The sequence below is a fragment of the Amphiura filiformis genome, chromosome 19 (genome assembly GCF_039555335.1).
Source record: "Amphiura filiformis chromosome 19, Afil_fr2py, whole genome shotgun sequence".
Lineage (NCBI taxonomy): Eukaryota > Metazoa > Echinodermata > Ophiuroidea > Amphilepidida > Amphiuridae > Amphiura > Amphiura filiformis.
The window spans coordinates 12201792-12229388 of NC_092646.1; the positions used below are offsets into that span (position 1 = coordinate 12201792).

Sequence of the window (27597 nt, forward strand, 5' to 3'; positions counted from 1 at the left end):
CCCATTCATACATTTGGTTCACCTTTCTGTAGTGACATAGGTGCATTACTGGTCGCAGTTGTCAAATTGCGCAAGTTGATCGTGAAGAGCGTACACACATGTCAATCACAGGAGACATGGTATTCTAATGGCATTAACCAAAATCGTATATAATGGCTTTAACAATATGAATAATGTAATATCACTGCAAAATACTCAATTACCATGAATTGGCACAAAATTCAAGTTTCAGCTGCAATTAATGTTCATTAAGTTTATTGATCCTATTTCAGGCAGAAATCAGGCCCTTATATTTGCGGCAATTTTATTTCGATAATTAGTACCAAAATTCGCTTCAAGAGAATGCTTACAAAAATTGAGTTGTTTGCAACATAAATTTTGAGATAACAACCTGATTTACTGGACTCACTTTTAGGAGTGGCAATATTTCCTGGATGTATCATCAGGCTGACTGATCTGCTGGTGGCAAAAGTTCGTTGACCTGTGACATAACATCTGCTTCACAGGTCAACAAACTTTTGCCACCAGAAGATCAGTAGTCCTGATGATACAGACAGGGTATGTGAATATTGCTATTTAAAGCAGTATTTCGTGATCCTACCATCCTCTTTTTATGACATTTTTCAGAAGATATCCACAAAAACTTATTCCCAAAATTTCAGTTGATTCCGATTTTGCGTTTGCAAGTTATGAATGCTTACGTGTATTACACTGCTCCACAGACAATGTGTTGTAATTTCATACTGGCGTACCAGAACATAATTCAAATTCCATAATATTTTTACGAAACGAATTAATATGCAAGAAAGTTTTGGAAATAAACATATGTAGCCACAGGTTTCTAGTGATATAAAAATCTGAATTTTTTTAAAGAAAAGTGCAGGAATGATGTTGTGGATCACGAAATGCCCTTTTAATAAAAGTAAGTTCAGTATATCATTATCAGCTTGTAATCTCAAAATTCATCATTAATTTGATCACCTGGATGAAAGATAATCTTTACAATCGTACTTGTTTTACAGTATTTTAAATCTTAGTTCATCACAATCTATACCTTCCTGATTGCAGTGTATGTAAATAAATAACAACTATATACTCATTAGGCAAAAAAAAAAGAAGAGTCTGCACGTGTTGCTATGTGAATTTCAATTCAGCGCATAGAGCTACGCGTTGGCCATAATTATTTATTTATTCTTTTTTTTTTTATAAATATTTCAGTGTTTTGTCGCAACCCAAAGAAATTCTCTCTTTTTTTGCAGTTTGGTTGTTGTTTTTGTACACATTTCACCATGATTGTAAGAGTTAAATTTCTAAAAAAGGGCTGGGTAAGTGTCAGGAGGGGTAACTATATTTCTGTTTTTGAATACAACAAAGTACATAAACAGTGTGCCTTGACTGTAAAAAAACAATATATATCGCATAGTTCATTTTCTAAAAAAAAAAAGCATAGCACTTAGCTTTTTTTACCAAATGTGTCTTTCTGGTTTTTTTTTCCTTATACTGGTTTTTTTTCCATGGGAGGCAGGTGTTTTTTATTCAGTCTGCTGCCTGAAGTGAAAATGCTGTATCTACAATTAGGCAACATAGCAGATACTGTGTATTTATTTGGCTATTTCATTTGAAATCCATACACCCTCTTTAGGCCAAAAAAAAAAGATTGTTTGCTTGTCCTCCACCGACTAGCCCTAATCTGGAAAAAAAGTTTTGTTTTTTTACTGTACAAATGAACACCGACCCCAATTTTGGAAATTCCAAATTCTTTTAATATTTTTGACATCTTGAAAAGTTATTTTTAGAGTTTCTACACACTTCTAAACTGTTTTAAAAACATGAATGCAGTGGTATACAGTAGAGAAATATCCCAATTCACAACTATTTGGGCTATTTATTAGAGCTAATTAAAGGCATACAGTCATGTTTTGGCTATGACCTTTAAAAAAATATTTAAAAAAAAAAATCCTGACAGACCAACCCAATTCTGAAAAAGTTGTGGAGGACAAGCAAACTATCTTTTTTTTTTTTGGCCTTATTCTATATCCATGCCTGACTATCAAGTACAGAGTGCACTCTTGAGAGAAAGACTATTTTGCCCTCAACTTGCAAAACATGGTAAGTGTTGAAATCACCTAGCCTAACCCCTTGGGCACTACTGTCTTTCTTACAAAGCCCCCGATTGGCTAATCACATGATATAATCATCTGAATAACCAATCCAATTAGAGCTTTCAGAGCTCCTAGCAATTTGAAGCTTAATCCCAATCAGTTTCTACTGGCTATTCTTACCATGTCTCCGATTGGCTCAATCCATGAAATAGCCCTCTTTTCACCAATCATAATAGTTCTTTAAAGGCTGTTAACCTCCAAATTGTTAATCTTCACTTTTCACACACTCTTTAGAGTCAACATATACTTTGAGTAGTTTGAAAATATCTTTCGCATTATATTATAAAAATGTGCCTAATTTGTTTCTAAGTCAGCATCAATCATCATCTGTGTCTGGCGTTTCATCCCCTGTGTCATCCGGTCGAACATCTTCCGGCAATTCATAGCGTTTCCATGAAAAAGGCTCACTTTTCTTCAGTTTGATTTCGACTTTTGTACCAAGCATGTTAACCTTACTGGCTTTGGGGTCTATCGGCTATGAAAAGAAAAAGGAGAGAAGAGACAATATTAATTTTGTTTATCTAGAAAAGTTGCATTTAGTTACAGCCATAATATATGATCTTTTTAAAATATATGATTTTGTTAATTTTTTGTTAATCATGACCTGATAACGCAAAAATCCTGTTAACAAAAACTAAAATACAAGGCACTGACAATTTGTGTTAACAAGGTTCCACTGCATTTGCAATGTTTACATAAGCCAAAGGAGGCGATATGTGATATGAGGGGAGGTATGAAAGAGGTATGAGGGGCCATCCCCACCAAACTGGTGTTGTAACTGCCCAATTGGGTGGAAAAGCGTTGCTTCAAAATCAATCTTATATTGTACTGCATTGTAAACTTTCAGCATCCTTTTGTCACACGGCTGATGGAACACAGTTTAAAATTCCCGCAAAGCCTACACCATTTCAGGTGGGATGGCCCATTTCAATGGCTGCCATTGAGGTGTAGGAATGCGTGGAAACCGATTTATCTTTAGTTTGTCCAATACAGGACCATATTTGTCAGCCCATCAACTTACCCCTTCAAGTATAATCTTCTTTATAAACTGACTTTTGCCGGCATCAAATGTAATGGTAATATTAAGACACACTTGGTTGGCTTCTACGGTGGTTTTTTCTGGATCACTATTCTTGCAATAAACCGATAACACCGCATGAGTACCTGTCTGGTGCCAATCATGTCTGCAACAAATAAATTCAGAGTAAACATGTCAAAAACAATGACAGAGGGGGACATTCCTGAAGTCTTATCATGTAGAGCTGCATAGTGGATATTTTTTTTTATTTACATCAAGCTCATTGGCAGAATGGACATCTTTCAATTTCACACAACACTTAGCAAACAGTCATATAATTAGTTCTATGTTAGTTTTATTGGTACAAAGTGTAACCTTACGATGTTATGACAAAAATGTTGAGAGGGGACTTATTTCCTGTGATGTGATTAGTAAAAACCTATCTGTTTCTCACAGCATGAAGCTAGACAAACAGTTTGGTACAAATTTCATAGAAATCTGAGCAATTTTAATTTTTGACCCCTGTACAACTTCAAAATTTACCTTTGACCCTTTTTGGCACATAACTCAGCAACCATAGGTCGTACATGCACAAAATGTATATTTTTGTGATCCTAACAACCAGAAGAATAATTTGATATGCTAATAATTGAAATTGGAGAATGTTAAATTTTTGACCCCTGTATAACCCTATGGGGTAATTTCTGGGGTCATTTTGAGGGTCACAGACTCAAAATAACACTTCCTCACCACCTTTTTTGGATTCAGCAGGTCCAAATTAGTAAAGATACCTAGGTTATCAACTTTTACTAACAAATGCCTTACGAAACCTTAATTATTGAAATTTTGTCTAGTCTTTTAGTAGCCTGTCTGCACCACAATTTTGTGTTGTTTTATTTAATTGTTAATTTATTTATTTGTTTGTTTGATTGTTTTTCATTTGCCCTACCTGCATGCTACAATTTTCTTTGCCTCCTCTTCTGAGAGAATCCATATGTGGTCACCCTTTGTGCAACCTTCCTGGTTTAAGAAGTTGTTGAAGTCGGACGTTTTCCTTTCGCAGCATGACCAGAATTTCATCCTAGTAAGATAAAACACACACACACACAAATTAAAAGATTGAAATGGATTTGTAAGGATTGCACAGAACTGACCTCCGACATAAAAATGGAGGGTTAGGTGGCCTAACGGTTAAGATGTTGTGCTGTCGGCCTGGAGAATAAGATATGTGAGAGTTCAAGTCTTGGGCTTGCCTTGGGTGAGAATTCTCTTCCTCTCCCAATATGTTCCGGTAAGGCCAGGAATCCTGCAATTATGTTTAGTTACTTCGCAGAATATAATTGTAGAATTTCTTATGCACTGCTTAGCGCGTGCAGATATAGGTAGTGTGTGTGCAACGTCTTGTGGTTCGAAGTCACATAAAGCTGTTAGTTCCGTCTGCAGGAAGATGCATCCTTATGCACGGTAAGTGTCAGAGCTATTCGAAAAGAGAAAGGGAACCATCCCAGGTTATGATATATGCAATCAGTCCTAGGTTCTATGTGTGTAAACTGTGCATGTTAAGCCCATGCAATACCTATATCTGCACGCGCAATAATACTCAATAATCAAGATACTGCAATTTGAGGGTTTATACGCAGAGTCAAACATTCAACTTTTCTCTGATAAACACAATTACTTATCTACCTAAATGTAACCAACTTAACTTTCTTACACTATTTGAAGAAAAAAGAATAGAAATAAAGGGCAATACTACTTTGGGGCTATAAAATAGAAATAAAATGCATCAGCAACTTACCCTTCATGAAAAATAGCTACACCTGAATGATATGTACATGTTTCTTGGTTGGTTTCTTCACCCTGATATTCCTGCAAGAAAATCACAAGAAAACATAGATTACAAGATTATTGCGCTGGAATGAAAATGGTAATTTTCTTTGTTTTACATCATTTGCTTGGCTTGAAATTAAAAGGGGACAAGGTAATCAGTGAAAACTAACACTTAAATAGGAAACTATTCTGTATGCAAATCACACATTGTTTAAGCTTAAAATTGCTAAGAGATCTAAAAACTCTTATTTTGATTGGTTACTCAGATGATTATATCACAAAATTAACCAATCATAGGCTCTGTAAGAAAAGCAGTCAGCCTACCTTTTGGCAGCCTTTATTTTTACATGTAGTGCCAATTTTGACCTTGTTGCTATCCGTGTGATCACCTGCAGGGGAAACAAACACACAAATCAGAAATACTGTCATACAATCATACACAAATCCCACCTACTTGTAAAGAGGTGTGGATCAAGATGCTATATTGCTATGCATGTGTGGATAAATCCCCACTTTGCTGGAAAATATCATGTGTGTGTATCGCCAGTTAGATAGTATGGAATCAGATGTGTGAATATCGCACCCTCCCATATACACCCCCACCTACATGTTTTCACCAACAACATGTTGGACCCTACGTACTTGACAGCATAACCATAAACTTCAACGCGCTGACATTTTCACTATTGAAAGTATGGGATTTTAGTATAATCAAAGAGTTTTTAATAAACCCTGGGGATAGCTAGAGATTTGCCAAATCCCCCATAGAACGCCATAGTAATTGGCCAATATAGTAAGAGTTTTCTTTTTATGTCATTATTGGGCTATTCCAGTTAAAATATATACACCCCTACGGAAGACAAGACCTTATTAATCTCCAACACAGGGGGCATAGATTTAAAATGGAATCACCCGTTCAGGTAACCTCATTTGAAATTACACTCCCTGTGTGGAAGATGTCTTCCATAAGGTGTGTATGGATTACAACTGGAATAACCCATAGACCAAATGTTTCATATCAAAATCGGCAAAGTTCGGAAAGCCGCGCTATTTATTCAGTATGCTAGGGGGTCAAATTGTACCCAAACTGGCGGACAAGAAATGTCATGAATTACGACACCCTTTTGCGAGAAAATACAGCTCATTAAGCCAATGTGTACAAGGGGTCATCGCAAGAAATATTTCATTTCATTTTATTTGCCAAAAAAACATATAAAATACATATTGCACATTTATAAGCACTACATCAAAAATCAAAATTTTTTGTCAGTTAAATTTTTTTTACAGATCGGTTTGTTTATGTGCATCACCTCTTCCACGGTCAGTCTCTTACAAAATACTACCACCACACGCTTGATTGCATGTTGAGTATCCTTGGCAAAAGTACCTCTCTTGTCCCTAAATTGAACGTCGAAAGTTCATCATAGTTATGATGCCTGTTACACATTGGAACTTCGCACTGTACATGATGCTGAAGAGGTAATTTTATGCGCGCGCGATAGAGGAAATTATTTCATGCTTGGGGTTTTATCGGAATGACTCAGTTTAAAAAGGCCTATTGCGGCTTAAAATAATGAGAAACCTTATCAACAGTTGTTGGGCGATGAAAAAAGAAAACCCTGTTCTACGGGCCAGACTGACCCAGATTTTCCAAATTTTGGGAAACAAATTTCCTGTACAAATGAATGCCGACTCAAATTTCGGAAATATCAGGAACTTAATTTTTTTGGTATTTCCCCAAATTGCAAAATATTGCAGATTTTGTTTATTTTGGGGGGTCATTTTGCAAAAAAAAAAAAGAAACAAGGTGGTTTTTTTTGTCGCCTTACTGATATTATTTCGTACTTTTTGGCAAAGAATAACAAAATGAAAATTTAACAACAAATCATCTCATTACTAGTATCAGCTATGATGAGCCTTTGCTGGTTTATTAAGCCAGATTTGAAAGAGGCTCCTGCTATTGTCTACAGAAAGGTATAAAGTCTCCTCCAAAGTACAGAGAACTTTCATGATTACAAATTCAATAATGGCTTCTGTTGACTTATTAAGATTTAATTTTCCCACTGCAGAGTTGAGGGAGGCCCTACAATTATCTGTTGTCTACTGACTGAGAGGCTTAAAGGGGTACTACACCCCTGGCCAATTTTGTGCCTATTTTTGCATTTTTCTCAAAAATTATAACGCATTGGTGACAAGCAAGATATGTATATTATAGGGGCAAGAACTACAACTACTGCACTGAAAATTCAGCAACTCAAGGCAAGTAGTTATTGATTTATTGATCAAATATTGGTTTTCCCTCATTTTTGACTGTAACTCCGCTAGTGTTGTCTGTGCTGAAACTAAATTTCCAGTGCAGTAGTTGTAGTCCTTGCCCCTATAATATACATATCTTACTTGTCACCAATGCGCTATAATTTTTGAGAAAAATGCAAAATTAGGCACAAAATTGGGCAGGGGTGCAGTACCCCCTTAAAGTCCCCTACAAAAGACAAAGAACTTTCATGGTTGCAATGGTCTTACCATCAGCGTCTTCTGATTTATTAAGACTTAATTTTGCTAAGGCAGATTTCAGGGATGCTCCTACTGTTACTTGTAGTCTGTTCATAGGCTCATCGTCACTGCAAAGAAAAAATTGTAAGATCAATTTATAATTAATGCTGTAATTTTTCTAAATTGTAAATTGAATACCTGAATAAAAACTTCATATAATTTTTATCTTTTCTCTAATGAGTGTTTGGTTTTTGAGACAGGTGCACAACTGGGCTACTGGGCGATCGCTTACCACTACTCAAGTACCCATGCCGCTGCTTGCTTAAAATTGGGATACTTTTGTGACTGTCAGGCCGCAGCGGTAATTTGATGTATTTTCCTTTCAATTTAGGCAAATTGTAAAGTTGTGAGTCTCTGAAGTTTAAGTGAAATAACAATGGGTTTTGTGACCATTTACTGATCGGTCCGCAACTTCCCATTAGGTATTGGAAGCTATGAAGTTAAGTGCTTTTCCACCCAATTGGATGCTTTATGTTCCAAATTCAGGTAAAACTGGTCAAAGATCCAGTATTGAGCGCTTTTCATGAATCTTATAGCCTTATTGTGATGTGGCGGGAGTTTTAAAAACACAAGCCCTGAACAAAATTTGATGTGCGAGCATACTGCCAGGGAAAAAACAATTTTGCAATCAGTCCAAGGTCCTAAGTCCTAAGAAATTTTGATGATTGGTGCGCATACTGCCAGGCATTGACGCCAGAAGTCAACACATCTATAGGTCAACGTAATAGTTAAGTAAGGTCAATTGGTACGGGCTTAGACCAATGTACATTGGTGTTTCGCGATGCCAGTTTGAGCCCCAGCATAGTCTCTGTATGTTCTCCTGAATAATTGAGCTACTTTGAAATTCCCCTGGGCAAGGAACTAACTGCTTATCGGTTACTTGTAAAAGAATTCTGGAGCTGATCCTGGCTGTGATGGTTTATTGTGGTGTGTATAGGGTGTGCGCTTCTGAGCTGCAAGGCCCTGATTGTTGCTAAACGGTTTATATGGTGTGTCTTGGACCACTGTGATTAGCGAATTCTTCCTTTATTTTTTACCCACAATCAGGGGTAGCATTAAGGCCCGAAAATCGGGGGGTGTTTTCCCGTGTTTTTCACTCCCGAGCTTGTAGAAAATCCAAATACATGGCGTGAAAATTAAATCTCGGGGGGTGAAAAATATTTTGCAGTGTAGTCAGGGGTAGGAGTAAGGTCCAAAAGTAGAGTGTCAGAGTTCACCTCCGAGCTTGCACATTCCTAATATATGGAGGGTGAAAAATTAATATTTTTTTAATTTAGGGGGTCATGCACCCCCGATCGGGGGTTAACGCTACCCCTGCCCACAATGTACCCCACACATACCTTGGTCTTTGAACCGGTTCTATAGGTTTACGTTCTTTTGGAGCCTCCACGACAATTGCATCCTTCTGTATTAAAAATAAAAGTGAAAAACAAGATGTGGGGACCAAAAATGACTTATTTGTAAGAACTACCGGCACTAGCTTTGAAGTTCAGCGTGTGTTGCGTTGGCTTGGCGTGGTATCTTGTGTGTACATATGCGGCACATTGTTTGCGCGCGTAAAATATGTACACGCACCAAGTAACACTAAGCTAACGCAGAACACGCTGAACTTAAAGCTAGTGCCGGTGACTGGAGGTAGAAATAGACTATAAACAACTTCAGTCTGTTTCAAATATTCTATCAGATTTGAATTCATTTTAAAACCTAGAAAGTTCTCCTTCATTAGACACCAAAATTAATGTTCTGAGATTTTAAATAAAAAAGTTGCGAGTAATTACCGTATTGTTTGTAATAAACGCCCCGGGGGCGTTGCATTTTTCCAAAAGGGGGGCGTTTATTGGAAGTGAATTGTCAGTGAAAAAAGCTTAAAAATCGGGTTCAATTTCCCGATGGTGCTCCTATTAAAAGGAGGGATTTGCGACTATTCATGATGGCGGCGCCCACGGAAAATGATATTTTCGTGGGAAATACAACAAAATTACACCTGTAAGTGCATTGAATTAGTGAAATTCTAGCATAATTAGGCAATGAAATGGATGGGAGTTGAGTCATGATAGGTTTTGTCCATTCAATTTAGCGATCGTGACTGATATGACTGATGCAAGTTTTAAGCTTACCTACACGATATGGCATGGAAATGTTTGCATTTTTGTCAATTTATCACAGAAAAATTGGAGGGGGGCGTTTATTAGAGGGGGAGCGTTTATTACAAACAATACGGTAGGTACATTTGTATACAAAGATGCAGGGTGGTGTAATTGGGATACGGTTCCCATGTAAAGTCAATGATAGAACATGTGCACCAAGTTCATCAAGGCTTATCTATATTAGAACAATGAATAAAACCTTTAAATAAGATACTGTTGTAAAGTTAATCAGTTGTACTCTACTTTTATAGCAAATACAATTGTTTTGTGTTTTTGTTAACAAAGTACTGTAATTAATCAATAAATTACCCTATAGGTGACCCCGGAGTGACGTCACAAGCCGTTGACCTCCGTTGACAACAAATCCGATTCAGAAGTCAAATTTGTAGTTTTCTGTGGTTTGTCCTTTTCAAATCGGCCAAAATACTACCATTTCTATAACTTCTACGACATGGGGCCTCCAATAACAACAAAAATAAAGACTCTCCTCTACATGTTCATGTGTTCAGCTTCACATAAAATGCAATTTCGCCAAGTATTTAACCCTTATTTTACCGAAATCGGCCCGAAATATGCTTGATTCGAGGTCAAAACAAAATGTCAACAAACTGAAACAGCCTCTGTTACAAGTCTTCAACTAGTCGCACTGCTCCACGGTCTATTGTGGGTTGAAAAGCGCAAGTGTAGGCACTGTAGCGTCATGTAAAATAAGTACCCGGATGGCCGGGGTCACCTATAGACCAACAGTGTTAAGCTCTTGGGACACGGAACATGCACCATTTTACTTTGAAACACTCATATAAATTTACAAACTATAGTATAGACCCTATCACAGTAAAATAATATACATTTTGTTGAAGGAAAAAGTCTATTCTTTCCAAAAACAGTCTATATTCCAGTGGTGGCAAGTCTTAAGCAGTACATGCAGTATTCCTGTCTACTCATTCTGACTGAAAATTTTGTAATAATGTCATTCCATGTATCATAACAGTATATCAACTAGGGACAACCGTATCAAAGTATACATATTTAGATGGGCCATTGCCTCTATTTTGCATTATTCAAGTTGTTTTGGTGGATGGTTTTGATGTTGGGGGATTATGGGGATTTAGCCCCAGAAATCCTGAAAGTAGCCCCGAAAATTAAATTGTAACAGGGATGGTATTTTTTTCTATAAAAGTAGCCCCCAAATTAAAACATATATTTTCAGGCCTGGAGCAGAGGGACAATCCCAAATAAATGTGTACCATTGACTTACATCAGCTGTGCTGGATTCTGAAGACTTCACAATATCTTGTTTAGCATTATCTTGAGGCTTCTCTGGATTATGTAAACCCTTAGAACATCCCTAAAAGGAAATACAAACAAACAATTTAGCTTCTCATTAGTTGACAAAATGGTATTCATATCTAGACATGGCAATTTGAAAGCTTTTAAAATTGGGGTGGGGTAGTGGCAGCACCAGGGGGGGGTCATTATTTACCCTCCCCCGTTAGAACAAAAAATCCCCTAAAATCACCCATCGTCGGTCATAATCGCCCATTTTAGACCATAATGTTCTGATTTTACTAGCCTCCCCAGGTCCTCCCATGTTTCACCTTCCTCCCCCCATCAAAAATTCCTGGCACCGACACATAGGCAGGGGTCTTCTGGTAGGGGGGGGGGGGGTACAAACCAACATTTTGCCAGATTGACCAGACAAACAAAACCCTGCTGATATAGCATGTTTTTGAGAGACTCTCAGAGAGCTACATGAGGCAGAATGCCTATTACACTAACCGGAATGTTCAAGAATTCTGTGAAGTCTGTTGTCCTCTTCTTGCAGCATGACCAGCCTTTGTAAGCATCATGGAAGATGGGACCGCCAGGGTGATGAATGCATGTCTCTGAAATGGAAAAAAAGTCAAGGGTTTTAGCTCAATTGGTAAGGTGCTCGACTGGTGTGCGAGTGCTAGATAGTACAAGTTCTAGCCCCTGCAGTGTCTATTCCATTCTTGTGAAAATTGAGCTACAAAAAATATAGTTGGCACACTTTGACAATGTAGGAACTCTTCATTGTTGTTCTGAGAGTTCAGTGAAATTAGTATTAGCTATGTTTAATGAGAAGTACCGGTACCTTCCCTTTCCAGTTCCTCCCCATTCCCCTCAATCAATGTTGGAGAGAAGCAACAATTTACAGTTAACCGTTTATCAGATCGGATATCGTATCGGCCCGATATCAATGATATTGGTATTGGATTTTTTTTTTTTAATTTCAAAGTTTTCAGCGACTTTGAAGCACCACTGGACCTATTCTGAAACTTGTGTGCTAGAATCATTCAGTTAATTTGAAAAAAAAAAAATGGGAAAAAATTATGAAATTACAGTTTATGTAAATATGTAAACCATTAACCAATTTACCTCTTCATGTAGCATGTACAATGTATTATAAATTTCTGCTCTCTATATTGAGAGCAGGTCTCTTATTTTATCCCTTGAAAAAGAAAAGTCTTTTGTCTACTTATAGTTTCGAAACATTGGGTTTTTAACTTTATTTATGTTTTGCGTTACACTTACACCCCCATTAGATGTTGTGTCATATTTTCCCTGTTTTTAATTTTATCCATTGCTAGTCTGACACTGTTGTATCCTTTTGGATCCATCCTTTGGTTCCCCGCTAGTCAGTTGGAACAGATTTTCACTGTTTTTATTATATCACTTTTATATTGGAAAGTTGAAAAGTCTACATTTCTGTCTCTAGTTACGGTAATTGTTGTAAGTAAGTTACTTACACCCTTATAATTTATAGTGTATCGGACTTCATTAGGTATACATTGTACACTCAAGTCCAAAACTTAATTGATTTCCGCCATCTTGAATACTGTACTCATCAACAATTCACACCATGACCAACTGCTGCATAGACAAGTGACTTGTGACTTGACTTGTGACTTGCAGGGTTCGATTTAGAGGGGTTTTCCATTCACAGATGCATGAAACATAATACTAACATTGGTTCTGTGCATGTAACATTTTGCCTGTGCATGCAAAATGTTGTGATATTCAGCCCATATTCAAGGAGAATGCAGTGGTGCATGTAACATTTATTTTTTAAATCGACCCCTGGAGCCTGGTTATGTCTGGTTCCATACAGCAATACTGCATACAGCAATACGCAGTATTGCTGTCTGGTAAGCAGATACAAAACAACCCGTGTAATTCAGACGTCCTGTATCCTACATGTACTATCACTCAAACAAGGAAATCTCTTCACAATTTCACACACCTCAATTGCCTTGAGATCTTACATCATCAGTTGAAACAAACATCTAAGTTTCCAAAAACAACTTTGTCATTCCTCAAAACTACATGTAACTTAATTAATAAAAAATTGAAATCCTACTATTACCGTACCCGTTAGGGCGATTCACAAAAAATGAAATTGGTATTTTTCAACGGGACACCCCCTCATTTTGTTCATTTTGGTAATAAAATCATACCTGCAAAATATGAAAAAAATTCAAAAAAGTTTAGGGGGTGCTACCGGTCAATGAACTTTTGTACACAAAGTCAATGGGATTTATGAGCCATTTTCTTTACAACACAAAAAAGCCATGTTAATTTTCCCTGATTGTGCCAAAAATATTTGATCATAGTGTGAGTAATGTCCTTAAAATAAATGCTAAAGAAAATTGTAAAAATGTTAACCCGCTTTCCAGAAAATTGCATTTTGTGAAAACTGTTACATTTGGGGCAAGGCAGTTGCTGGAACAGCCAAAATATTATGGTACTTGGCTAATATAAAGTTGTGTTTATGGGGCTCTAGTTCTTTCTTTTTTTTTTTAAATGTATGTAGGTTTGTAACTGTAAATTATGTTATTCAAGTGTTGAATGTGTGTAGGTTTGTAATTTTATGTAAGTGTAGTGTAATGTTTTTAATGTGTAATCCAGTAGTAAATGTGTCTTAGCCACTCTAGCTCTTGTCACAAGTACCTTGCACAAGGTGTAGTTTTGAACTGGCCACTATCCAATGTTGTGACCCCAATTTATACATTTCTTTTCAACCATGGTGAATCTAATCCTTCCTGTGGTCATTCAATTCAAACAATACAAATCTTCATCAGGTATGGCCATAATGACCACCCCTGATACAGATGTATGGATTTTGATAGTTACTATTACATAAGATTTCAAAAGCTGGTATCACCATTGGGGTAAACTAATATGTGAAGAATTTTAATCTTTTTTTTTATCAACAGTTCAGTCCAATAAGGTATAAATTTGGGGTGCCTGGTGGGATTCCAGGGGATATCCCAGGGTATTCTTTTCTTGAGCTACACTCCCTCTGTCACTTTTGAAAATTTTTTTATTATTACAGTCAACTATGAACTTTAATTTGGTAAAAACCCATGTTTTCACAAAGTTAGGTACCGGTATATCATTGAACATTTACTTCAGTTTTGCAAGCCTGGTAGACTTTTTAGGCCCTGAAATAAGCGTTTGAAATTTTTGACAAAAATCCCATTGACTTTGTGTACAAAAGTTCATTGACCGGTAGCACCCCTAAACTTTTTTGAATTTTTTCATATTTTGCAGGTATAATTTTATTACCAAAATGAACAAAATGAGGGGTGTCCGCTTGAAAAATACCAATTTCATTTTTGTGAATCACCCTAGTACCCGTTATTGAAAATGTTGTTCGATTTTATGTCAACCAGGGGTCATTATTTCTCAAATCACCCAAAAAAAATATGATTTTACACCTCACCCCCTTCAAATTTGTTCAAAATTGGTATACAGGGTGATTTTGGCTGGCAAAGCTCAAATTTCAAATTTTAGCTTAATCGGACGTCACGGTTTTCACGCTATGCCCGCCCATTTTTAGTGATTTAAGCGAAAAATGGCGCATATCAATATTATCGCGACCATATCTCCCATAACCGTAGGTCCTACTGAGCTGAAATTGGTGTCATTTTTTAGCTAATCTCTCAAAGAATCCAAATCTACTATCATTTAGTGTGTAGGAGGAAGAGAAACAGATATGACCTTTTTTTTTGTACTTTGACCTTGAATTTGACCTTGTTGCTTACGTGACCATGGCGCAATTTGCGTTGGAATTACACCTCCATATGTTGTCTACATAATATCAAAAAATTGGAGGGGTAATATTTTTTGTTTTCTTGCTAGGCTTTCATAAAGCAAGCATGTGGTTGAAAAACTGTAATTTTGTATGTAGGCTCAGTGTATTGTACACATGATAATATAGGCCAATTGTATATAGGCCTATATGTACATGCATTAAATACATATGTTTTCACCTGCATACTTGCTTTGTGAAAGTCTAGCAAAAAAAACAAAAATATTACCCTCCAATTTTTGATATTTTGTAGACAACATATGGGGGTATAATTCCAACGTAAATTCGCTTCGCGGTCACGTGGGCAACAAGGTCAAATTCAACGTCAAAGTACAGAATGAATACTGAATGATAGCAGATTTGGATTCTTTGAGAGATTAGCTAAATAATGACACCAATTTCAGGTCAGTAGGACCTACAGTTACGGGGATATGGTCGCGACAATATTGATGGGCGCGCCATTTTTCGCCAAAATCGCAAAAAATGGGCGGAGCATAGTGCGAAAACCGTATGTCCGATTAAGCTAAAATTTGAAATTTGAGCTTTGCCAGCCAAAATCACCCTGTATACCAATTTTGAACAAATTTGAAGGGGGTGAGGTGTTTCCCATTGGGTGAATTGAGAAATAATGACCCCCAAAAGAACGCAGGAGTCTAGTTCAGTTGACCAAATTGGTAGCTCCTGGTCACCTCAGATTCATATCATGCATGGCGTATTGGCGTAATGACGTCAGTATCAAGCTGCTCATTAAATATTCATGAAACCGACCATGTGATCACAATCGGTGGATCGGGGTGGTTGGAATTAACGCGATGTGCTTGACCTTACAGGGGTCAGAGATATGAATATTCATATGTATGAATGGCTGCTGGCTAAACAGCAATGCGGATATAGTATTCATCACTGATCACCGGGACTGAGAAATGCGACGTTTTCGATGTATGTACCAGGGAATTTCTGACATGGAGACTTCTACAAATTCGTCCAAAGGTAACCAAAGGGTTGGGGATCGCATTTTTAACTATCACTAAATGTTTCGGAATTGAGGTCAACTAAAAAGTACATGTAGACCATTTCATCAGGGACTGTAATTGGTGTAGATGTCACATTTTGAACAGTCTGACAGTGAGCGATATCATAAGTGACCAACTTGGCTTTCAGCACAAGCAAGGTCTTAGCTAGCCATGCGTCCACCTGTCTTTAAGACCCCTAATCTAATTTTAGACGGGTGAATTTAATGGATTTTACACATGTGATAGCTCTAAAACAGATGATTTTAAGGTTATATGAACTTGAGACTAATTCAGAGTGACATGTAAAGGCCAAATCAGGACATATTTGACCCTAGTGACCCTTCCATGGCATGGGTATAGACAAGTTGTTTTATATTTGAGGGTCAAATTTTGGTGTCTGCTTGGACGGGTGGTTTCTGATTTCTGCCTAAGACTCTGAGCACAAGTATTGGGCCTTGCTCAGTGTGGAGCCTGGTGACTTGACATTTGATGACTTGACTTGCAACTTTTTCTAAATGACTTGGCTTACCGTACTTGTGTCTGACTTGGACAAAAGGAAATTTGTGACTTGGACTTGACTTGCAAAAAATGACTTGTTACCAAATCTCTGATTACATGGATCGAATCCATGGGTTCCTACAGTCACAGAGGGCCGATCTGAGGGCTGATGACACACATTCGATGGGTGTAATCTCTGATATTCAATTTCAGACTCGGACTCGGAGTCGGAGCCTGAGGCTGAGCAAACAAAAGTTTGCCAATTTTTATTCCAACCCTGACCCGTCCCTGCTTAATAAGCCCTGAATTTGTTATATTGTACCGATTTTGCACAATATATATGCAAAGTTGGGACTATAGGCGTGATAAACTTTTGCCGGAAACCGCTCCACATGCGGATTTAGCTGCATGAACCCATTTTAATGATCATACGGTATGCAGAATTCCACAGTCTGGCAACATCCCAGTAAGCTTAAATTTATCGGAGATTGTCACATGTATCTAACAACTTCCAATTTCAGCGCATCAAATACTCACCTATTACATTATTCAAACTATTAGTTTAAACTTACCAGGTCCGTTTTCTTCCTGTAAAAATCGCTTTCCACATCCCTTATTGTAGCACAGAAAATCATTCACGTTTGCCATGTTTGGAACCGATCCCAGGCTGAAAGAGCTCATTTATCAATGTGAAAAAGCATTTAGTTGTGAAAAGTTGTAGGGAACCACCTAATTACTGTGATTTCCGGAAAGTTCTTTGAGAGTATGAAAATTGGAGTTTGGAGTTCGAAATAGAGTTTAAAACCATGAGGCTCAGGCTCAGCACTACAGGCCTAGGCCTAACACAATTTACACCAAACGTTTGTTTGTTGGTCAAAACCTTTAATAACATAATAAATGTCGAGGAAAAGGTCAGGACAACTTTTTTTAAAGGGATGACGGCACATGAAAATTTATTGTCTGCAAATTCATGAAAGGCTTTCCCCGCGGCTCACTTCAATCAAAGGGCGGGTAGGCCTAGTAGGCCTACTTTCACAGTAAGAGCTAGTAAGGGTTATGAGCATGATTTTTGGCATTCGGTGAGAACAAAATGTACAAAATTGGGGTCATTGGGTGAGGAATGGACCGCACTGAGGGCATTTCGTGATCCACAGCCCCATCCCCCACTTTTCTAAAAAAAAAGTTGAGATTTTTACTTAGGCCTACCACTGGAAACTTCTGGCTATAGCCTAATGTTTATGTACCAAAAATTTCTTGCAGATTAATTCGTTTAGCATTTCGTTCTGGCCTATGGAGCATTGTAATATTAAATAGGCCTACACATAAGCATGCATATAACTCGCAACCCCAAAATCGGAATCAACTGAAATTTTGGGAATAAGCTTTTTTCGTGGATATCTACTGATGTCATAAAAAGATGCTAGGCCTAGGCCTACATGTGACAGTGTAGGCCTACGCATGCGTGACCAAATTTTTTTCACTGAAACACCCCCTAAACGAGTTTTAGGCCTACATACATTATGGTGCTCACGGATTAAGGGAGGCTGAATTTGAGCTTTATGTGGGACACAATTTCTGACTGTATGCAATGATTGTTCTGTTTATATTATCAAATTTATAGGGGCGGGTTTGAGGTGATATTTGCTAAACATCGTCAGCAATTGGCATTCATCACATCTGAAATACACTTGCAACGTGTCAATATTTTGAACATGGGAGGAGCTTAATATATGGCTTTTACGTACTCAAAAAGTTTGAATGGTCCCCTGAGGTCAAATGTTACAAACTTACGGTACAAAGCAACTGCGCGGATTGGTTGTCCAATGAACTCATGCTGATTTGTGTACAGTAAGTTTATAACATTTGGCCCTAGTGGGCCATTCAAACTTTCTGAGTGTGTTCCACTTTTCAGAGCCATAATTTGTAAAGCTCCTCCCACTTTCAAAACTGGTAGATTGCAAGTGCATTTCAGTTCTGACGAACACTTATTGGTATTTAGGTTCAGCAAAATCACCTCAAACTTCAATAAATTTGATAACATCAGAATATTGTTGCTCAAATTCAGAAATTGGCCACAAAAATCAAATTCAGTCTCCTTAAATCCGCCATTTTAGGCTAATTCACTACATTATGAACGCCATAATGTAAACTAATGGAAAGCCCATATTCTGTCAAACAATTACTTTACACCATCTCCCGATACACTCAAATTAATATTTACCCCGTGCGGTTTATGCAGACCCATTCCAGACCAGCCTTGGTCTGTATCTTCCAGCAAATTTAGCCCCTTTCCCTTAATAAGATAATTTAATATAGAATTTACCCCCTAATGAGTTTTTGGCTAGTAAAAAATACAACAAATGTACCCTTTTTTGTCTCGTAATTTACCAAAAATTTGAAAAGGTAGACTACCCTAAACAAGTTGTTCAGATTCAGAAAACTATCTTGAAAATCAGTGTTTTTAGACCCTAAATGCGTCAAAACGAGCCCAAAAAATACCCCCTTTTACTTGTTTTTATGGTCACGCATGCGTACAGACCATTTGTGTCGGAGTGCCCCCCCCCCCCCCCGGGCCAGATGGCTTTGTTATTTCAAAATAATTAAATCGGTGATAAGTGAAAGTTGCTCGGTTCTAATATGTTCTAATTGAAAAATAAGCATCTTCGGACATATGGAACTAAAAAAATAAGGCGTCTATGGGTGACAGAGCATGTGTTCAAAATATGAGTTGACAGCAATAACAATGCTGAAAAACGAGTCACCTAATTGGAGTGCACCCCCCCCCACACACACACACCCCCCCACCCACACCGGGTGTCCATTAAAACTATCAGAGGACAAACTCCATATACGCAGTCAACTTTATAATAGACCACTCATGCATGGTATTTTTAGTATAGGGAAGTTGTACACTCGTAGAGAGCTCCACAAGCAAAGTTGTGCAAAACTGGATTTCCAAAATCTAATGCTAGATTAATGAAGTTACTATCTTTTTTATTGTCTTTTCTGAGCCGTGTCTTTAGTCAGGTAGCTTCAGGTATTGCCTTCATTGCAACTTCTAACATGTATCTATCACATCTATCTACAATATTACTTATTAAAATAAGTAATATTGTAGATAGATGTGATAGATGCAGGTATAAAAATGCTCATTGGAATTGATGAAGTAGCTATTAAATACAAGTTTTAAATTGCACCATACGGTATTTTGCTTGGATTTGCATGTTTAGTTCCCAGAAATGCACAATAATTATTCATGTGGCCTGCATGCTAGAATAAAAAAGCACAGCCTGCTATACTTTTATATTGCATTTGTGTTATATCATCAGGAGAAGATTGATCATGTTTAAAAATATATTCCAAGTTCTGGCCATGATTGTACTTAAAACTTCACAAATCATAGATGCCTATTTTCTACTAGGCCTAGATCTCACACAGCTCTTATGATGCAGACTGCGTAGAGGCTAGACTCGTAGTGTGCTTGGAAATATCTGTGTGCCCGGGTGTATCGAGGTGGAAACTGACGTGCGTGGATGCATTTATAAGAGAATCGTTTTGCAGCCAAACTTTTTCATGGGGGGGGCACTTCAATATAGGTGTACGGCTGACAATATCAGAGTAAGGGGCAGTAATGGCGTAGCAAAATGTAAAAAGTATGGGATCGTTGTTGTGGGGTCATTAGGTGAGAGACAGACCGTTTGATGGGGGAGGGGGGCAATGGGTGAGAACATGACTTTTTTTAAATGCGGAGTGACGTGAGCTAGTGCCCCCTGGGATCTTAACTATATGTCACAATCAGGTTTTTGCAGGGCGAGGATTGTCGAACTGAGGTGAAGGGATGGGTCACGGGTGACAAGAGAGAGGGCCCGGGCGACAAGTCTTGCATGCCGAAGGGAGGGTTGGACTGAAGAGATAGGCCTACATGCAAACTCCAAACATAAAGTCTCAGGATCACGATAATGAGGGCCGTCAGTGAAGTACGTCAGGCAAAATAGTCTGCTAGTCTAGGCCTACTAGTCATTATAAGTGCACGGGGGCAAGCATGTTTTGCACTGTGGGGAGCTGTGCCCCTAGACCGGGGGGGGTGGGGCGTTGGCTAAATTTAGGGCCTGGATCTGCTAGCCCCGAACAGCGTTTAACTCAGACCATACCTCAAAATGAATCAATCATAGGCCTAGATGATAAATTGCAAGGTCTTTTAAAAAGCTACGGTTTTCTTTAAATAATTATTTTTAATAGTAAGGCTAGCCCTGCTTGTAATTGTTTCTTTTGTGATTTTGTGAGTGTTAGGGCCTGTGCAATAATTAATATGAGGGGTGGGGTAAAATTGTCAAAAATCGCTTAACCCCCCTCTCGGCCTGCCCCAAAAAATCTTTGCCCCCCCCCTCTTCAAGTGCACATGCCAATTTTTGCGATCTCAATTTGAAAATCGTTTAAATATAGGCCTATAGGCCTATAGGCCTACTGCGAGCACAGTGACAAGCAGGAAAATTTGCAAAGCGTTTTTGTACTATAGTGTTCCCCTTAGCCTTTTTAGAGTGTTTTATTTAAAAGGCGCCCCATGTGTGCCAAAATTTGCTTGCCCCCTCATTATTATGGTGTAGATTTCTTTTTGACATTGGGGGGGGATGGGGTTGGAGAAAATTTCTTGAAGTCTAGTGAATCCAGCACCTTTTGACAAATGTTTCCAAACCCCTCACCAAAGTATTTATGAACACTCCCTTAACATGCTTAATATGCACAGCCCCTTAAAAAAGTTTCAAAATACGCGGGAAAATTGATTGATAATTAGAATTTTGTAATGCGCATGTGTAACGCAGCCCGTGGCCCATAGAATACACAACCCGGAAGTGAATTAATTTGCTGTGTGGCTGACTGTTTTGCATTCTCCACATAGACAACATGGCGAATATGGCAGCACTACACTGGCTGGAACTTCTTGAAAAAGAGTTCGACAAAGCTTTTGTAGACCTTGATATCTTGCTAGGTGAAATCGATCCTGATCAGTGCGAGCTAACATATGAAGGAAGGCGTAAAATGACTGCTTTGAGCTCAGCTTTTGCTCAACTTTGCCATAAATCTCAGACCATTTTTCAGAACAACGTCAAGTTAGAGGTTGGTGGATGTGTTTACAAAATAAATTTATACATTTATTTTTTATGCAGGGTCAGAATTTCGTTTCACCAGGGTCAGAATTTCGCCACAGTGCGCGAGAATCAAGCTTGATTCTCGCAGCATAATTTTGCGCGAATCAACATGATCAATGATTCCCGCAAATAATCGGCGACTCTGTCTCTGATTCCCGCAGAAAATTTTGCGAGAATCAAGCCGCGCCGATTCCCACAGGAAAATTTTTGCGAGAATCAAGTGTTTCACAGTTCTACAGTAGCTGTATATTGATGAGTTCACATGTATTATGTTGCTCGAGAACTCTAGCCAAGAATTTGCTCACCGATAGCTTCACATTCTAGGCTAGAGACCTTTGCATTCAAAATCTAGTCGGATCCGCTGAAGCATGACACCGTGTAAAGCAATGGAAGGTCAGAAGTAAACACAGCCGATCACAACAGGCGATTGCATCAAAAATGTTGCTAAAATTACACTTCAGCAAAATTTTAGACGGTCCAAAATACGCAAATCTTGCTCAAAAGATACAGTTGACTCATCGAAATAACTTTCATTCAAATTTCAACATTCACAGAATAAATAACCTCCGGTGTTAAACATTGCACCGCTGTCCGACCAAAAAACCATAGTAAAGTACTCTAGCATCGAATGCGTAACTATCGTGTGCAAATTTGAAGCTAGAGTTCTCGAGCAAGTATTATGTAAAACAAGGTTTCTGTTATCATAAATAACGCACCTGAAGTAAAACCATTTGACTAAAAATTGAGGTCACAATAATAAAATTTATATTGTTTACGACTACGTAACTCAGGTTATCATTTTAACACAGCTTGCTTGGAAATCGGAACTCATCATGATTATCAAAAATAGAACTTGAAGTAGAAAATAATTTAAATACATATTCACTCGTGCAGACCTTGACACCCGCACCGCATGACCGCTGTCACTGTCAGCCTGTCAAAATCACTTGATGAAAATTTACCTTGTTCTGCGATATATAAAATATGTTGTTCGCTCTAAATTCCGTAATATGTTTTTCTCCCAATTTTGGTCTGATTATTCGCGAAAACATTACAATTTTTAAAAAAGGCCAATATGTTTTTTTATCTCTAATAAATAGCCCTTTCATTCTATATACTCCCGTGTACACATGATAGTAGATTAAACAAAATTCACCAGAAACTGTAAATTGCGTAAACAAAATGCAACCACCTACATGTAGGACTGAGGTAAGCGTGTGCGATTGTTTGCTAAATGACCTCTGCAGGTCAAGTGATTATAAATGGCGATATTGATTGGCTCAATTTTATTCACGGTCGTCGCTCGCGCGTTTGACCAATCAGTAGCTCGGATAGATGTTTGTTGGATTTTTGGCACACGCAAAACATAAACATGCCAGGATGGTTACAATGACTTACTATTCTACAATCATGCAAGAGTATGGTGTATTATAGTAGTCAAATGCAGCAAACCTTTGACGAGCGCGACTACTGTGATGTTGCAAATTCGGCGCTAACAACGTGTACGGCGCACAGTTCATTCATAAATTTCCACTCAGCAACAACATTCATCGCCTTAGCAGCCAATCAGAGACAAGTGCGTGCAACGCAGTAAATACGCGATGTATCCTTACAATACGCGTTCGTTAAAGGTTTACTGCATTTTAGTATACAACACTTTTTGATGCAAAACAGTGCAAAATAAATAAGCCCCCAAAATGAAAGATGTTATGTAAAACAATGATAAAAATCACGTACATGTAGAGGTAGGCCTACTTTGGTAAGTTAATTTTCTTGTTATTGGTCTCAAATAAAACATCATCATCATCATGGATTACAAATGGCAATGGCCCTTTGCCATGTTTGCTGCGAGAATCAAGGTTGATTCTCGTAAAGTTTGCATTTTTGCGAGAATCTTTTATGCGAATCAATTCACAGATTCGCACCAAAATTCTGTCCCTGTTTCACTGACCCCTGTGTGGCCAAAAAAATGATGACATTCCTATTTTGACTTTTTTGGTTATAAGAATGGAATGTAGCAGAAAGGTCAAACTATACTTTTTCTGAATCGATATGATGAGAGGAATACTTTGGCATGGTTTTGACAAAATCTGATCATTTGTGAAATTTGAACGCTGTTTTATGGAATTTGACCCTGTTGACCTTTATGGGCATGATTTGAATTTTTAACATTCATATCGTCACTGGGCGGGAAAAACCTCGTTTACTTTTTGCCCTTGAACATGGATGAAGCAAACCATTCAATATAAAATCTACACCAACAAGCCTTTAATCCATGTTCAAGGGCCACAAGTAAATATGATGTGTTTCCTGCATGTACTTTTGGCCCTTGAACATGGATGAAGCAACCTCTTCTTGAAATATAAAGTCTACACCTACAAGGCTTTATCCATGTTCAAGGGCTAAATATAAGGTTTTTCCCGCCCAGTGGATGAACATGGATGAAGCAACCTCTTCAATATAAAGTCTACACCTACAAGGCTTTATCCATGTTCAAGGGCCAAATATAAGTGACGATATGTAATATCATAATTATGTATCATTTTCTACACATTTTTTCTGCTCTGCAAAGGTCAATTATGTTAATTTCTGATGGTGCATGATAACCCCTTCTTCCAACTTAAAGGAGTATTTTGGATCCTAGCATCCTCTTTTTATGACATTTTTCAATAGATACCGTATTGTTTGTAATAAACGCTCCCCCTCTAATAAACGCCCCCTCCAATTTTTCTGTGAAAATTTGACAAAAATGCGAACATTTCCATGACATATATCTTGTAGGTAAGCTTAAAACTTGCATCAGTCATGTCAGTCACGATCGCTAAATTGAATGGACAAAACCTATTATGACTTAACTCCCATCCATTTCATTGCCTAATTATGGTAGAATTTCACTAATTCCATGCACTTACAGGTGTAATTTTGTTGTATTCCCCACAAAAATATCATTTTCCGTGGGCGCCGCCATCATGTATAGTGTAAATCCCACCTTTTAATAGGAGCACCATCGGGAAATTGAACACGATTTTTAAGCTTTTTTCACTGACAATTCACTTCCAATAAACGCCCCCCTTTTGGAAAAATGCAACGCCCCCGGGGCGTTTATTACAAACAATACGGTATCCATGAAAAAAGCTTTTTATTCCCAAAGTTTCAGCTGATTCTGATTTTGTATATTGCGAGTTATGCATGATTGTTTGTATTACCCCATACCAGTTCTCCATGTCCGACTGATGGCGATGTCCGTATATAAAAGAATGTGCGTATGGGTTCACACTAGTAGTAGTCAGGACTGCTAATCGTACCTATCACATTTACATGGGTCTATCACCTTTACATACGATGTTTAAATCTTGGTGTCCATAGTCCTGCTCATGCATATTGATATCTGCTACAGGTACATTTTGAAGAAACTCAAAGTTGCAGAATCAAATTAGTAGAAACTGTCGGATGATACATGAAACTTGGTGGGTACAGTCAACATTTAGAGCCAATTTTTGGGAAGGTCATTTTGGGGTCACCAGGGGGCATCTGAGGTCAAATTAGATAAACTGTCATATTCGCCCATTGCACAGATTTGCCATCTTGCTACTAAAATGAGGTTCTCCCTGCAAATGCATGCGCAAAATGTGCATTTAATATTGTTTTTCGCACTTTCCTAGGAATGTGCCAGAAGGCTTTTGCAATGCATACGCGGAAACTGAAGCATTTGTTTGACAGGCGTACAAACACACAGCACACATTTTGTTGGAAGAACCTCATTTTGAGACGATCGTGCGATCGGAGAATGAGCATGAAACTGGGTGGGTACAGTCACCATTTAGAGCCACATTTTTGGAAGGTCATCTCAGGGTCATCTGAGGTCAAATTAGTATTAACCAGCTGTTTTCTGCGTGGTCCGCATCTCACTCGTTATGCAGTTTCTATGCTTGCAATATCTGCTGATTATGTGATCTGATGTGTTTTTATGATATACGTTACCAGGATTTTCCCATGGTTTTCCCATGGGTTATATAGCATCTTGCCCAGTTTGTTAATTGAAGCAGTCAGGTAATCACGACAGCCGAGAACCGCCAAATACAGGTGACCGTCTTGTCAAAATATAAAATTGCATTATAACCTATTTTGTAATTTGCATGTTTTAATTTCAGGCACATGTCACCAATCTGAGAGCCGATTTATGTGAAGTTAGAGCAACAAAATCTATTCTAGAAAAAGAATTACACAATCAACTGTTGCAGCTCCATGCAGTCCAGTTACAACTCCATGCACAGTCTGGTCAAAAGGTGGATTCTGATGCCATCAAGAAAAAATTGGTAAGTTACACACATTTTTAGGTGATAAAAGTGGTTTTCCAAGTAAAGTGTTGGATGCGTGCCGTTAGACCATTATAGGCCTATAAAATAAATGCAGTGTCAGACAAAAGTCTTTAAAAATGGCAAAAGTTCCAAGTCAGCAAAAACATAGAAATCCAGTGCTCGGGCCCCAGTAAGTATAAAATAGAAATACTTGGAGACTCGTTTCTGATTAGAAAAAATTAGCACAAACATGTTTTTCTAACCCGAGCAGACGAGCCACTCAGCCCTCGAATTAAGGATCTGAAGGGGCACGGCAACTTTTTTAGGGCAAGTTGATAATTGCCGTGGATTTTCACTGAAAAGGCAAGGCAGCACGGCAATTTGTAATATTTCAAAAGGGCATCAAGGCAACTGTTGAAAATTTGAGAAGGGCACCAAGGCAATTTTTCAAAAGCGAATAGATACATTGCCGTCAGCTGAATTCGACACCAAAGTAAAATTCGACTCTCAACTTTACACTAAAACTAACCTGATTGCTTAAAAAACCTGCTTTAAAAATAATACAAAGCAATCAAAAATCAACAGTTTAATTTACTTAAATTTTGCGATCCCTAGTTCTGAGCTGCAAAACTGACTCGAAACAGCAATGAAACAGCTGTAACTTTGGTAATAATATTGATCAAATTCGCCGGGATTTAAAAAACTATTTCGTGCAAAAAATATCTAGAGATGGGCTTACATGTACAAGATAAGACGATACCGGAAGGGTATCGCCATCGGTTTGCAATGGGAAGTCAATGTTTGCTAATCGAGAGATCAATTGATTTGCCCAGCGCTCAGATTTTGTTCATGACACGAGGTCGAGGAAGCTTAGCTGTTTAGTTACTAACAGCGTTTCTGATTGGTCGATAGTACGCAGAAGGTATTTCTCTGACCAATCGAGAAAATGAAGTCAGATTTCTAGCAACCATAAAAGCTGATGTGATTGGCTGAATATGTAAGCTTACGTAGGGGTAATGAATATTAATTCACAACAAACTATTGTGTATACTGTGATTGATAGCTGGGTTAACGATGCTCAAAATAGCGATCGTGTTCAAGATTTTCGATTTAATTTTCCACAATTTTGCGGCGATTTAACCAGTACTTGTTAATGATTTTATAATGAAGGGGCAGGCCTGGCGGCTAGGGCACCCACGGCAACTTCATTTAGGGGCACGACAAGTGACTGCCGTCGGTAAAGGACATATTTTGAGGGCATTGCGGCAATGGGGTGGGCACCCACGGCAATATGCCGTCGGTGCCGTGGGTTAATTCGAGGGCTGGAGCCACTTCTGCGGTTGATTATGTTGTTTACTGCAGAGCTGCCAAATCGTAGAGGCATTCCAAGTGATAAGGGTACTGCGCTCAAGCCGTGCATGGTTTAACACACGACAGGCGCAGATGGAAGACGCAACTGGTGACGCAAACACTGAACCACAGCCCATGATGCATGATGTTGTACAGGCACTGTTTAAATTCTTGTCTTCAACTTTACACATTATTATGTTATCGATACAGTTTTTTAAAGTCTTAGTTGATATATCGGAAGCAAATAAACCATTACTCCCAATCCTAACTCCAACCCCTAGTTGGGCAGGGCACAGGCTGTATCAAAATTACTACTCTCCATCCCTTGTGGTGTAATGCATGCATCTTCCAAATGCACCATTATAGCAGATTCAACCCATCGTGGAATGTTTTTTCAAACAAATTCAGGCTACCGGGCGATCATGCATATCACACAAAAGACAGGTACAGATGATTGACCAGCAG

The 27597-nt window shown here is 38.2% G+C and overlaps 2 protein-coding genes across 2 annotated transcripts in view; one reads left to right on the plus strand and one right to left on the minus strand.

The window, feature by feature from the left end:
- Positions 1-226: 226 nt before the first annotated feature.
- On the minus strand, positions 227-17046 carry LOC140140925 (cysteine and histidine-rich domain-containing protein 1-like). The gene is made up of 10 exons (XM_072162685.1): positions 16910-17046; positions 11490-11596; positions 10969-11058; positions 8904-8968; positions 7534-7631; positions 5335-5399; positions 4979-5049; positions 4130-4261; positions 3184-3346; positions 227-2637 (listed from the first exon to the last, which is right to left on the minus strand). The coding sequence occupies exons 1-10, from the start codon at positions 17016-17018 to the stop codon at positions 2479-2481; spliced, it is 1059 nt and encodes a 352-aa protein (XP_072018786.1). The 5' UTR covers positions 17019-17046; the 3' UTR covers positions 227-2478.
- Positions 17047-21234: 4188 nt separating this feature from the next.
- Positions 21235-27597, plus strand: part of LOC140140926 (Golgi-associated PDZ and coiled-coil motif-containing protein-like) — a 48804-nt gene continuing 42441 nt past the window's right edge. Inside the window, exons 1-2 of the mRNA XM_072162686.1 lie at positions 21235-21452; positions 25636-25800. Of these exons, the coding sequence (XP_072018787.1) occupies positions 21240-21452; positions 25636-25800 (378 nt within the window). The 5' untranslated portion in view covers positions 21235-21239. The remainder of the gene's footprint in view (positions 21453-25635; positions 25801-27597) is intronic.

Excerpts from the sequence above, each read along its gene's own strand:
- LOC140140925 (XM_072162685.1), bottom strand. The coding sequence starts at position 17,018 with ATGAGCTCTTTCAGCCTGGGATCGGTTCCAAACATGGCAAACGTGAAT. Across the intron at positions 5,050-5,334 it reads AAAATAAAGGCTGCCAAAAG|GAATATCAGGGTGAAGAAAC; the intron begins GTAGGCTGACTG and ends ATTTTCTTGCAG. Across the intron at positions 2,638-3,183 it reads AGAAGATTATACTTGAAGGG|CCGATAGACCCCAAAGCCAG; the intron begins GTAAGTTGATGG and ends TTCTTTTCATAG.